The sequence below is a fragment of the Podarcis vaucheri genome (genome assembly GCF_965113315.1).
Source record: "Podarcis vaucheri genome assembly, chromosome: 3".
NCBI lineage: Eukaryota > Metazoa > Chordata > Lepidosauria > Squamata > Lacertidae > Podarcis > Podarcis vaucheri.
In genome coordinates this window covers 96,359,235-96,372,452 of record NC_138761.1, presented here as the reverse complement: position 1 = coordinate 96,372,452, position 13,218 = coordinate 96,359,235, and the positions used below count along the sequence as shown (strand labels likewise).

The window sequence follows — 13,218 nt, the reverse complement described above, 5'->3', positions numbered from 1 at the left end:
ATAATAATAATAATAATAATTTATTGTGCTTCCAATATTAGGATATCATCTACCAACGGAGACGAAAGAGGAACAAAAAAAAGAGAAAAGCGCCACGTGATCAGTTTTCTCTAACCAATTGGAAACGCCGCAGGTTGACAGGCAGTTCCAGCAGGGTCAGACGAGCAACGTTTTAAAGGGCGCGGCCCTTTCAGCCAATGAGAACAAAGAGAAGCAAAGGCGAATGGGAGGAAAAGGGGGGGCGGAGGAAAAGGAGCGGCATCGCTACTGGTTCCCGCGTTCGGCAGCTCTTTGTTGCCGGAACGCTCAGCCAATGGAAGGGCAGAGTGGGCGGAACGTCGCCGCAGCTTCCCGCGGTTTCTTGGCCGCAGTTTAATTCGATGGCAGGCGCCGGGTGGGGGAAGAGGGTTCCGTCCTGTGATTGGGCGGCCGGGCGTTCTGGCGCCAAGTTCGAAGCGCATATAAAGCAGCAAGCGGGCCGGGGCCTCCTTCCCACTGCCATCCGCACCCAGCGTCGCGAAGGGTTCCTGCCGCCGCCGCCTCGCTCGCTTTTCTCTCTCGCCCGCCACCGGCCATGATCTCCTCCTCCGCCGCCCGCAGCCCGCTCTCGGCTCGCAACGAGCAGCAGCGCCTCAATTCGCGACTGCCGCCGCTGAAGGATTTGGCGCTGAAGGACAAGGAGAACACGGTGGGTTGAGAAGGGGGAACCGGGAGCCCGTCGGCGGGCTGGGGAAGAAGGGCTTAATTTCCTTCCCGCGCAGTCCAAGCGCCTTCCCTTAACTTGATTAATGCGCCCAGGGCAGCCAAAGCCTTTTTGGGGGGGTGGGGGAGGGGGAGTCGATCCCCCTCGTTATCCTTATGCCCCTTAATTAGTCCTTGCAGCATAAAAGTCCATGGCGAGTCGTCAAAACGCAAGGTCCCCCCCCAACATAGAATCAGAATTGTAGAGTTGGAAGGGATTCCCCCCCCCCCCGGGTCATGTAGCCCAGGCCCCTTCAATGCAGGAATCCCAACTAGATCACCCCTGACAGATGGCAGAAGTCTTGGAGGTCTTCTTCCCCTTGGCGCTTCGTTTAATTGCTTCATTAAAAAAGAAAAGCGACCTCCCTCTGTTCTGCCTTCGCACCCTAAAAAGTGCGCGGTTTTAATCGGTCTTTTGTGTCCCTCTTCTTGGGGTCCTGCAGCCTCCGTCGCTCAGCGCTACTCGGGTCCTGGCGTCCAAAACGGCGCGGAAGATATTTCAAGAGCCCGGCCTTGAGGCGGTGAGTGCCATCTTGAGAGGAGGAAAGCGGATTTGGTGGGGGAACCATTTATGGGGGGAGGTGTTAAAATCGGGGGGGGGGCGCTTGATCTCGGGGGTCGTTTTATGGCTAGGAGGCTTCTGTTCCCGCCGTCCTACGAGTTGAAGGGGGCGCTGCTTAGCCTCCCCGGCTGAGCATTTGGCGCCAAATGCTCGACTTATACAAAGGCGCAGGAAGCCCCGACCGCCCCCAGGAAAGGGTGGGGCAGGGTTATGGGGCGGGGGTTGAAGCATTAGTGGCCTCTGGGTTGCTATAACCGGTATTTTCTCCTAGGTGAAGTCCTCTGCCCAGGTTTCAGCCTGTAGCTTTAAGGCTTAGATTCTCCTACTTTCTACTTTATTGTCATTATTAATTAGGTTTACCTGCTCACCTTCTGTGACTGCTTCTAAGTGGTTCATAAACGTAAAACGAATGCGTGATTAAAGCACACAGCAAAGGAAGCAATTCTGTCAGAAGCACTTCTGTATAAAACATTCACTAAAACAAGCCCGCTGTAAAGAATAATTAAAAAGGGAATTTTAAAAGTTGGATGAAGATCAAGTTTAGGGGAATGCATGGCTGAATGAGCCTGACAGAATGCCAGTATGGGTGGGTATGTCCTTTGGGTTCCTAAGTTTCCAAGAGAGATCTGAGCTCACAATGTATAAGGGTATCCAAATTACGATTATATATTGGCTGCCCAATTAATTTTCACTCTTAAGTCTAGCCTGTTTTACCTCCATCCCATCTGCTTTGCCTGTTCCGTTTGCTTCTAATTTTTTGTCAAAATTCACCTAGGTTTAAATCAAACATCTCTTTCCTTGTGTCTCACTCCTTGGTAATAATCCAGCCCACACTTAATTGTGTTATACATTTTGCCTCATAACTATAAAGTTCCTGATGTAATTCAAGTTCCACTCAGTAGCTCTCTTGTCATTGTTTTAATTCAGTCTTATTTCCTTACTTCATTTTTAAGCCCATGGCCTAATAATAATAATAATAATTTATTATTTGCATGCTGCCCATCTGACTGGGTTGCCCCAGCCACTCTGGACAGCTCTCAACAGAATATTAGAAGCATGATAAAACATTAAAAAATTCCCTAAACAGGGCTGCCTCCAGATATCTTCTAAAAGCCAAATAGATGTTTATTTCCTTGACATCTGACAATGGTTTTAAGCTTTCCATCACTTACCCTGCCCATGTGCTAAGTCAGCCTTTCTGTGTCTACATTTTTGTGTAGAACCCTACTCCTTTTTCATTTCCAGAAAAGAGAGATTTGGTCTTTGCGTTCATGTATTCTAGGAATGGGGTAATATATTGCATTTGTGACTTTAGGATGCACCTAAAGGAGTGACACAGCTGCCTTCAAAGAGTGTACAAGATGAACCTCTGCTTCGGGAGAATCCCAACCGGTTCGTCATCTTTCCCATTCAGTACCATGACATTTGGCAAATGTACAAGAAAGCAGAAGCATCCTTTTGGACAGCTGAAGAGGTGAGAGGCTTGTGTTCCCTCCTTCCTTCTAGGTTTGAGTGGATGCAGGCATGATAGCAGGCAGAGGTGCATTGCAGTCATATAAGCATATTTCAGATTCTCTCTTAACATTACTGCATTTTCATTGGCTGCTTTGTATATTTAGGTGGACCTCTCCAAAGATCTTCGGCACTGGGAATCCTTGAAGCCTGAAGAGAAATATTTCATTTCACACATCTTGGCGTTCTTTGCTGCAAGTGATGGCATTGTCAATGAAAATTTGGTAAGTATTTGGGTTCCATAGTAACTTAAAAAGGGAAATCTTCATGTTTCCTCCTATCCAAGCTACATATAGACTACCCATATTCATAACATCCAGATTGGAAAAACGAGCATGTCGTTGAGCCTGGTTTAAATAATAGTTTAGAATAGCAATTAGCACTGCATTACCAATGAACAAAGTGTCTTAACTTTTAAGGCCTGATAATTTTATTTAGATTGCAAGCCCATCTTAAATTATAGCCTCACTTACCTCTAAATGTGATCAATTGGAGTCAATCTGCAAGTCATAGCCATGTGTGCACCCCTTTTGACAACTGCACATTAAGCAAGTGATGTGGAATAACACTCATGAGTTCAAGTTGGCTTTCTCCAGCATCAGCACAGTGTTTCATTCTGTCATTAGATTTTTCTTGGGCTGTTAAATTCAAACACTTCCTTAGAATGAGGATTGAGAAATTATCAAGTTAATGTCATCTTTAGCAATCGGGAAGATACCCTCACAAGGTGAAGCATGAAACTAGAGAAAAATTCTTTCCAGCGCTTCCAAGTCTGGAAGTGAAGCTCATCTAAATCTCTGGGAATCAATGATTAATAACAGTGAATTATAAGGGGATGTAATTTAGAAAGGGCTAATCTTTTTCTGGCACACAAAGAAGCTTTCAATAATGTGCTCTAATGCAAATAACACATTTGGTATGAATTAATTTCATTCTTACACTGAGTAACAAAGAGATTATTTGCTTAGCATGTTACTTTCACTGAATCTGCTTCAAGCTTTATTTGCTGCTGTTTCTGTGCCTTCAGAGATTAACACCATCATAAGTAGTAGTAGTACCCCACCCATCTGACTTGGCTGCCCTATCCTCTTGCCAATTTCATCTGAATGTTTTATAGACTTAGAAATGTCATGGAATTTCAGCTCTAGCTTTAGTGGATGAATGAATGAATTTTTTCCATAAATATTCAAACCATCAGGAGGTAGCTGCCTACAGAACACCTGCTTAAGACAGAGTTCTGCTTTGTTTAGAAATATGGGCAGAATTGGGGTACCTTTGTCCCTGGCAGATAGGTGTCCTTTTTCTCTAATTACCAGGTTCTGGCAGCTATGACTCACTTTTACTTTTTTTGGAATTGGCCCAAATGCATGTGGAATCTTTGTGCCATCATACACTTGTCATAGCCGTGGTAGAGAGCTTAAGCTGACCATTGGATGTCTGCAACATCAAATGATGGCTTGCATATGTGAATGAGCCTTCATGGATATAGCACTAGATAAATCCCTCTGATGCTTTTCAGTGGAGTTGTCAGACATCAAGTATAGAAAAGCAAAGTGATTACATTGTGATTAAAGCCCAGAATGACCTATATGTACACACATTCATTTCTTGAATCAAACCTGGTTAAAACTTGCATGGAGTTAGTGCATACATGAAATATGGAAAAGAAGTTGTTTGGTACATTAAGCAACAAAACTGGTGAGAGTACCTTTCTGTTGGATGAGTTTAAAGATGTGAAAGCTTTTTGAGCTTCTCAAAAGTCTTCATTAGGCAAATGGAATATTCAGTTCATACATGAGTAGCCCATGTTTTTCATATTCCATGTTTCACAACTTGAGATGGCATGGCTATCGGGGTGGATCTACACACAGGAAGAAAACCCACTATAAATAAGTCAGAAATTAGATCATTATAACAAAAGGGGGAAAAACCCTATGGAAAATTGTGTACAAAATTTCTTTGCTCTCTGGCGCCATCTCTTGTTGCACATTTATAACACATTCAAATTATTGTTTCTTTTACTAATATAGCTGAGTCCCAGGTTTCCTCTTGTCCAGAGGGAAATAGTTATGGAAAGAGTATTGAAAACCCAAGTCAAACAATATGTTTTAGTGTCCTCCTTTTTGTGTCCTCACACTGTTTTTCAATAAGAGTATGACAATTGCCTTTCAGTAGATCAGAATTTGGGTGTTTTGAATTTTTGCTGTTTTAAAAGCTTGGATGAAAAGTTTTCTGCTACTCCTAATACCTCAGCTAGATCTTGAAAAATCTTAAGGCTAGGTAATACAGTGGTACCTCGGGTTAAGAACTTAATTCGTTCTGGAGGTACGTTCTTAACCTGAAACTGTTCTTAACCTGAGGTACCACTTTAGCTAATGGAGCCTCCCACTGCCCCCACGCAATTTCCATTCTCATCCTGAAGCAAAGTTCTTAACCCGAGGTGCTATTTCTGGGTTAGCGGAGTCTGTAACCTGAGGTACCACTGTACCCTAAATTTCCATTCCAAAAAAAAAGTTAAATTACCTTATATCCTTTTATCTGGGCTCTCCCCGCCCCTTGCTGTAATATTCCACTTGCAGAGGTGTCTGTAAATCATGCTATCTCATTACTTGACCAATATACTGCTGCATAATCTGGCAGCTGTCAGACATACCTTGCCATCAGCTTTTGCTGGTGGAGTGTCTTTTTCTAAAAAAAAAACTTTTTTCAAAAAAGTAACATTTATAACTGAAATGGTATGTTGTGTACTCTAGGTGGAGCGATTCAGCCAAGAAGTGCAGGTCACAGAAGCTCGCTGTTTCTACGGCTTCCAGATTGCCATGGAAAACATCCATTCAGAAATGTATAGTTTACTTATTGATACTTATATCAAAGACCCCAAAGAGAGGTTAGTGCTGTTTTGAGACAAATCCTTTCTTTATTCTATAGTGATTTTTTTCCAAAAAAAAAAAGTATATGCATAAATATTTTAAATATTAAAATGCTTCAAAGCCTAGGTCGTGTTTTTTTTTTAAAGTTCATGCTTTTTAAATTTACTAGCATTGTAGGAGGACACTTGATTCTCTTACAAAACGTGCAAAAAAAGTCCTACCTATTCAACGTTCTTGTATATTTCACTGCAATAGAGACTGTAAAACAGCATGAGCTTTGGCTGTATAATTTGTATTGATTTCTTTTAGTTAGGCTGCTTTCTCTAATTCATGGGTTCTAATCCTTGCTAATTTCTGGTCTCTTCATTTATCAGCCTACGGGAGGGCGGGATACAAATCTCCCATTACAACAGATTGTACACTTAGCTGCGTTATTGTGTCATTTTAGGGAATTTCTGTTCAATGCAGTTGAAACCTTGCCTTGTGTTAAAAAGAAAGCTGATTGGGCCATGCGCTGGATTGGGGACAAACAGGCAGCATACGGTGAGTGTTGCATTTGGTTCCCCTTTCTGGCACATCTGTCCTTTTCCAGCGTTTGACAAGTCTCATCACCCAAATCAACAATGGGCTTTTCTCCCAACAGGAGAACGAGTTGTAGCCTTTGCTGCGGTGGAAGGCATATTCTTCTCTGGCTCTTTTGCATCTATATTTTGGCTGAAGAAACGAGGGTTGATGCCTGGGCTCACTTTCTCTAATGAACTGATCAGCAGAGACGAGGTAAGGCTTCGCACTTCCCATTTAGCTAATCAAACTATTTTGTTCCTGCTCTCTCAGATGCTTAAAAGGCGTAACACAAAAGGAAAAAGGGATTGGGAGGGAGGAGGAAAAAGAAAGCAAATGTGGCAACTAGTTCTTAGTTTAAGAATTCTTAAATGTTTTCTGTATGGCAGGCAGCGAGGGAAGAAAGCTGCCTGCAGCTCCTCCTCCTTTGGCTGATGGACAGAATGGGGGAGGGGGGTCTTCCCCCTTGCTATGGTGTTCTTCCTGGGAGTCTTAACTTTCCAGTAGCCCTTGGACCCCTGGTATGGCAAAAGCTGGGGTGTTAACCCTTCAGCTCTGTAACCCCAGGGCACTGTTTGCCTGTTCTTTCAGGAAGCCCCCTCCCCAGGAAATTCATTTAAATCTTTCACAGTCTCTAATTATTATTGATGACTTGAGCACATAACTTCCACCTAAAGGTTGATTCTGCTAGATGGAGGAATGTTTGAGAGGAGAGCTCACTGAGAATGAAAATGAATTTAATTTGCATTGCTGGCAGCCATGGAAAACTGAAGATTGCCCAAAGTATTGTTCATATGGAACCTATGCAGAAATCTTATTACTTGTTACAGCCACTCTACTGTTTCAGGCTTTTCAGGTTTGCTGATGATAAAGAGGAAAACTGCATTCCCCCCACCCCCCAGCAGTTCTCTGAAATATCCCAATTATTTTTTTTCCCAGGGCTTGCACTGCGATTTTGCTTGCCTAATGTTCAAGCACTTGGTACACAAACCATCTGAGGAAAGAGTGAAAGAGATCATCACTAATGCTGTCAGGATAGAACAGGTAAATTGGCAAGTCTTTCTGGTGGTGGCAAAAAGTGCCTGCAGAAAAAGGCTACGGAAAGCTTAAAAGTTAGCAGGGCGTTAAATTGTCTAGATGGTGTAGGATTTGCATACTTACATACTTGTTCACTTAAATGCAGGAATTCTTGACGGAAGCACTGCCTGTAAAGCTAATTGGCATGAATTGCACTTTAATGAAGCAGTATATTGAATTCGTAGCAGACAGACTGATACTGGAACTAGGTTTTAACAAGGTAAGTTCTGTGCTGTTTGCCTCTTAAGGGATGAACATTAAGCAACTGCTCACTGGCTCGTTAGTGGAAATTTGTGATTAAGAAACAGACTAATTCAGGGGTGCAGTTTATTTATTTCAATTTATATTCTGCCAAAATGCACTCAAGGTGAACATGCAGTATAATGCTTTTTTTGTACATAAGTCTTTTTGTTTATCATTTTCAAGGGATGTTCCTTTTTACATATAACTGAACCTTCCATCCGTGACTTGTGGATTTCATGTTCTTAATGCTAAATCTGCTGGGTTCTTTTTGCAGTGACTCACTGTTATGCTTGCATAGTCTTGCTTAATTTTTCTAGAGGCCCTTGGTCTATTGATTCTTTTTATATTTACAACACAAGGGTTCATACTGGTAGAGAGGGGGTCCCTAAATGGTTAAGGCATAAATTCACTCTTGTTGAATCAAACAAAAACAAAACTCCACTTGGTCCAGAACTTCTTGCAGTGATTCCAGTAATCTGCAGGTCATAGGTGATTCACAAGACATTAGCCAGTTAAGCAATGATGGACTTGCCTTGCTCTGCTCAGTAATTAATAGGCAGGTTATACGTGAATATGTACCATTCAGGGTAAAGGTAAAGGGACCCCTGACCACTAGGTCCAGTCGTGACTGACTGGGGTTGCAGCGCTCATCTCACTTTACTGGCCGAGGGAGCCGGCGTACAGCTTTCAGGTCATGTGGCCAGCATGACTAAGCCGCTTCTGGCAAACCAGAGCAGCGCATGGAAACGCTGTTTACCTTCCTGCCAGAGCAGTACCTATTTATCTACTTGCACTTTGATGCGCTTTCAAGGTGGGTGGGCAGGAGCAGGGACCGAGCAACGGGAGTTCACCCCGTCGCGGGGATTCGAACCGCCAACCTTCTGATCGGCAAGTCCTAGACTCTGTGGTTTAACCCACAGCATCACCCGCGTCCCTTACCATTCAGGGTAAGATACAGGCAAATAAAAAAAATGGATACTTCCATCAGGGAAAGCAGGAGAGAGAGAGAGCAGATGGGGCTTAAGAAATTTAATTTTATAGAACTGGAATTCAGGTGGGAGACTACAGATACAAGCTGTGGGATCTAAAGATAGTACGGAATGAATAGAAACCAGGATGCTATGGACCAGGAGATAAGAGGTGTAAAAGTACTGTATTTACTCGAGTCAAATGCACCATCAAACCAATGCACACCTCAATTTTCAGAACCTTGAAACAAACAAACAAAAAGTATTTGCTGGCGAATGTAAATGTGCCATCAAGTCTAATGCGCACCTCAATTTTCGCAACGTAATTTGGCCAAAAAAAGGTGAGCATTAGGTTCAAGTAAATATGGTAGGTTGTTTGGGACTAGATGTTAACAAGGTTATTTGTATGATCAGCATTGCCTGTCAGATTGTGTATCCTAGATAAGACCCATAAGCTGTCAATTTTATTTGTCTTTAGATATTCCAAGCTGAGAATCCATTTGACTTCATGGAGAATATCTCACTGGAGGGTAAAACTAACTTCTTTGAAAAGCGTGTGGGAGAATATCAGAGGATGGGGGTGATGTCGAAGCCTACAGACAACTCTTTCACTCTGGATGCAGACTTCTAAATTGAACCCAATATTGTTTTGGGGTTTGCTTGAAATAGCTAGCAGGTCTGTCCAGTTGTCCTCAAAATCCTTGCTCTTATAATGTGTGGTGGTACTTTAGAAAAGTTTGGGAATTTTGTTTGTTTCCGGTGCTGATAAATGTATTTGTACAATACATGGGTTGCTTGATTATCAGAAATATCGGTGCTTGCTGGTCTGTTCCGTTATCTGGTCATAGGTCACCAGTAGTTCCTCCACAGAAAAGCAAGTTATACGGGGTGCTGTATAGAAAATGGCAGTTTCAGGGCCTCTTCTATGGGCTGTAGAGAAGCTGCAGAAGCTACATAACCACATTGCCTCTTAGCAGGTTTTAAGTCTTTATTTACTATTTTAATAACTTGTACATAAATATGGCACTTTAATAATAAAGGTCTGTCCTACAATTCCTTGAAAAGGCTGTGGTAATGTGGGAGTTTAGAATGAACTCTTTTTAGACTGCTTTTCATCTTCATTTCTCTGATTTACTTGCATGTAAATTAAATACCCGAAGTGCTGAAATGAAAATCTCTCGGATGTGTATGGCTTCCGATAAAAGTAGACTTTGTATAGAAGTAAAAACTTGAATAAAGCTCCAGTTTTCAAACTGCTGGATCAAATGCTGTTGAGTTGCACCTTTTTCTCTCTTCCACCCCCAGCTTTCCTTGCTGGCATTTTAAAACCTTGGTTGAGCTGCAATTGCTTCTAGCCCTGTTCTGAATGACCAGTGTTTTGGGATATAACTACTGTAAAGGCCTACACTTCCTTCCCATTCTGGAGGGGGGATGGTGAGGTATTTCTGGCAATGACCTCGATGTGTGTGAATGGCTGAATATGAACAACCGTTGCAGGCAAAAGGGGGGGGGAGTGGGCAAATAAGTAAATTGAGTTTGCTTTATTGAAGGGGGAAAGCTTTATTATACAGACATGCAGGCTGCTTCACAACATAGCCATCAAAGTGGTGTAAAAGTCCAAAAGCAATGAAACACTCTAAAAACCTTATGAATCCAGCGAAATAAAAACAAACCACCTGTATGCTCTAAGAACGGAACAGTAAAAGGACCAAGACCATTAGGTCCAGTCATGACCGACTCTGGGGTTGCGGCGCTCATCTCGCTTTATTGGCCGAGGGAGCCGGCGTACAGCTTCCGGGTCATGTGGCCGGCATGACTAATCCGCTTCTGACGAGCCAGAGCAGCGCACGGAAACACCGTTTACCTTCCCACCAGAGCGGTGCCTATTCATCTACAGTGGTGCCCCGCAAAACGAATGCCTCGCAAGGCCAAAAAATTCGCTAGACGAAAGGGTTTTCTGTTTTTGCGTTGCTTCGCTAGACGAATTTCCCTATGGGCTTGATTCACAAGACGAAAATGTCTTGCACTTTTTTTTAAAAGCCACTTGAAGAGGCGCAGTTGCGACGGACCGTGCTTCGCAAGACGAAAAGACTCGCAGAACGAATTCTTTTCGTCTTGCGAGGCACCACTGTACTTGCACTTTGAACTGCTAGGTGGGCAGGAGCAGGGACTGAGCAACGGGAGCTCACCCTGTCACGGGGATTCGAATCACCGACCTGATCGGCAAGTCCTAGGCTCTGGTTTAACCCACAGCGCCACCCACGTCCCTATAAGAACGGAACAGTATCATATAAAGCTGATATTCCATAAATGTCTGGGTTACGCCTCAGGAGAAGCCTTCCTAAACAAACAAAAAATGACTTCAGTAGGCGTTTCAGATATTGTGGGATGAGTAAAACATTGGGCACAAAATGAAGATTGCAAATGAACTCCATGTGCTCTGCATGTATGTAGGGTCCCTGCACTAGTCTGATGGAGTGTGGCTATGGGGAGGAGCTTGCCATCTTGCCTGGACTGTCACCAGCTGAGTGGGTCCTATCTACATTGATCGCATCTGCTGTTTATAGTGACTGCAGAAATACATGTTTAGCTGTAAGCCAGCCAGTTTTTCTACATGCTAATGTTAAACCTTAACTCCTCTGAAAAGTGTGGGAAGAAGTTTCTCAAGATGGGAGAGATGTCAAAACCTACAGACAGGTCTTTGTCAGCCCGCTGACAAACACTTCTGCAACTTGGAGACAAGAGCTTCTTAACGCATTTTCCTCAAACCGTAAGCATATAAATATTGTGAATAAAAAGTGCTCTTTATTATAAACTGCTGACTTAATGGAACTCTTGCCACAAGTAGCAGCCAATGGAATATCAAAGTGGGCATTCATATATTAGATTTTAAGGTCTGCCAGCATCACCAATGGCCAGAGATTATGGGTGTGGCAGCCAACATCTGAAGTGCCATAGTCTTCCTACCCCTGGGTTAGATTATGGCCACCATAGTTGCACAGAATTGGGTATTCTAAATTTACATGGCTACAAACTGAGCTAGAGGACATTTCCTACTGTCCCTTTCTCCAAAACTTAGAGCTAGGTCTTGCCATGCATCCTGCCAAGGCTAAAGGGAACTGGCTCTAATTTTAATTTAAAGCGGCAATCCAAATGCACTGGATTGGAAGCCCCTTCGATAACCAGAAGGGAATACTTTGGATTGTGACATTAAGCTGCCTTGTGTACATTCTATTTTTCTTTATGATTTACAAGTCCCATCGGAGTAAATTCTACTCTATCAATTAGACTCCTTGATATTTCTCCTTGCTATTTCTCTATCCCTTCAAAGTATTGGTAAGCCTGGGTGTTCTTTTACAGTGGTACCTCGGGTTACAGATGCTTCAGGTTACAGACTCCGCTAACCCAGAAATACCGGTAGTACCTCGAGTTAAGAACTTTGCTTCAGGATGAGAACAGAAATCATGCAGCAGCGGCAGCAGGAGGCCCCATTAGCTAGAGTGGTGCTTCAGGTTAAGAACAGAACGAATTAAGTTCTTAACCCAAGGTACCACTACCTAGGATCAGAATCAGTTCATTTTATTCTCCACATACTCATAATCATGGCTTGACTAAATGTCCTTGCAGTCTTTGACGATTACTGGCTCTCATCTATTGCATCCTGTACACGGTATAACTTTGTGCCAGAAGCAAAGAGGGCTTTTCATTTACTGAAAATCCTTAGAAGTTAGAGAAAATGCCAGCGAGATGGTTTTGGTATTAAGGTTTCTCTAATGTTATGAGCTACTGTTGCCAGTCTGAAGGGGGGCAATTATGTCTTAACAGCAGGAATTACACTGAGGTGCTTGTTAGATGCCTCCAGAGAAACAATACCTTTGGGGGAATTTTATTTAATCCTCTTAAATAGCTGAGAACAAAGGAAGGTTCAGAAGTTATTGTATGTTTCTACATAAAGCATGCAGCCTGAACTATACCAGTTGCCCAAACTGTGGGCATCAAAAATGGAAACTTTTAACCAAATATTTGGCCAAAATCTGACACGCGCTCAGTTTTTTCTCTCGCAAATGCAAGTAGTTCCTGACCCTGCACACATCTGGGTTCATGGGGAGAAACTTAGCTGGCAACTATTTTATGTATTGCAGTGATTCTTCCCCCGTTGCTGTCACTGAATGAGGCTAGGGCTGCTGGCTCAACATTTTCTGATATGAGCTGTGTTCCTAGCAGGGTGACCAGATATGATGGGAAAAGCAGAAGAGGGGCTACTTGTTGTTGAAGGACAAGCTTCATCTGCTGAAACATTGTCCCTCTTCTACAAACTTAGAATCATAGAATCATAGAGTTGGAAGAGACCACAAGGGCCATCGAGTCCAACCCCCTGCCAAGCAGGAAACACCATCAGAGCACTCCTGACATATGGTTGTCAAGCCTCTGCTTAAAGACCTCCAAAGAAGGAGACTCCACCACACTCCTTGGCAGCAAATTCCACTGTCGAACAGCTCTTACTGTCAGGAAGTTCTTCCTAATGTTTAGGTGGAATCTTCTTTTTTGTAGTTTGAATCCATTGCTCCGTGTCCGCTTCTCTGGAGCAGCAGAAAACAACCTTTCTCCCTCCTCTATGTGACATCCTTTTATATATTTGAACATGGCTATCATATCACCCCTTAACCTCCTCTTCTCCAGGCTA

The 13,218-nt window shown here is 43.1% G+C and overlaps 1 protein-coding gene across 1 annotated transcript; it reads left to right on the top strand.

The window, feature by feature from the left end:
- The first annotated feature begins 410 nt into the window (after positions 1–410).
- RRM2 (ribonucleotide reductase regulatory subunit M2) lies at positions 411–9,802 on the top strand. The gene is made up of 10 exons (XM_082215598.1): positions 411–688; positions 1,185–1,262; positions 2,619–2,777; positions 2,923–3,039; positions 5,569–5,702; positions 6,134–6,228; positions 6,329–6,462; positions 7,186–7,290; positions 7,430–7,543; positions 9,013–9,802. The coding sequence occupies exons 1-10, from the start codon at positions 575–577 to the stop codon at positions 9,163–9,165; spliced, it is 1,203 nt and encodes a 400-aa protein (XP_082071724.1). The 5' UTR covers positions 411–574; the 3' UTR covers positions 9,166–9,802.
- The last annotated feature ends 3,416 nt before the right edge of the window (positions 9,803–13,218 follow it).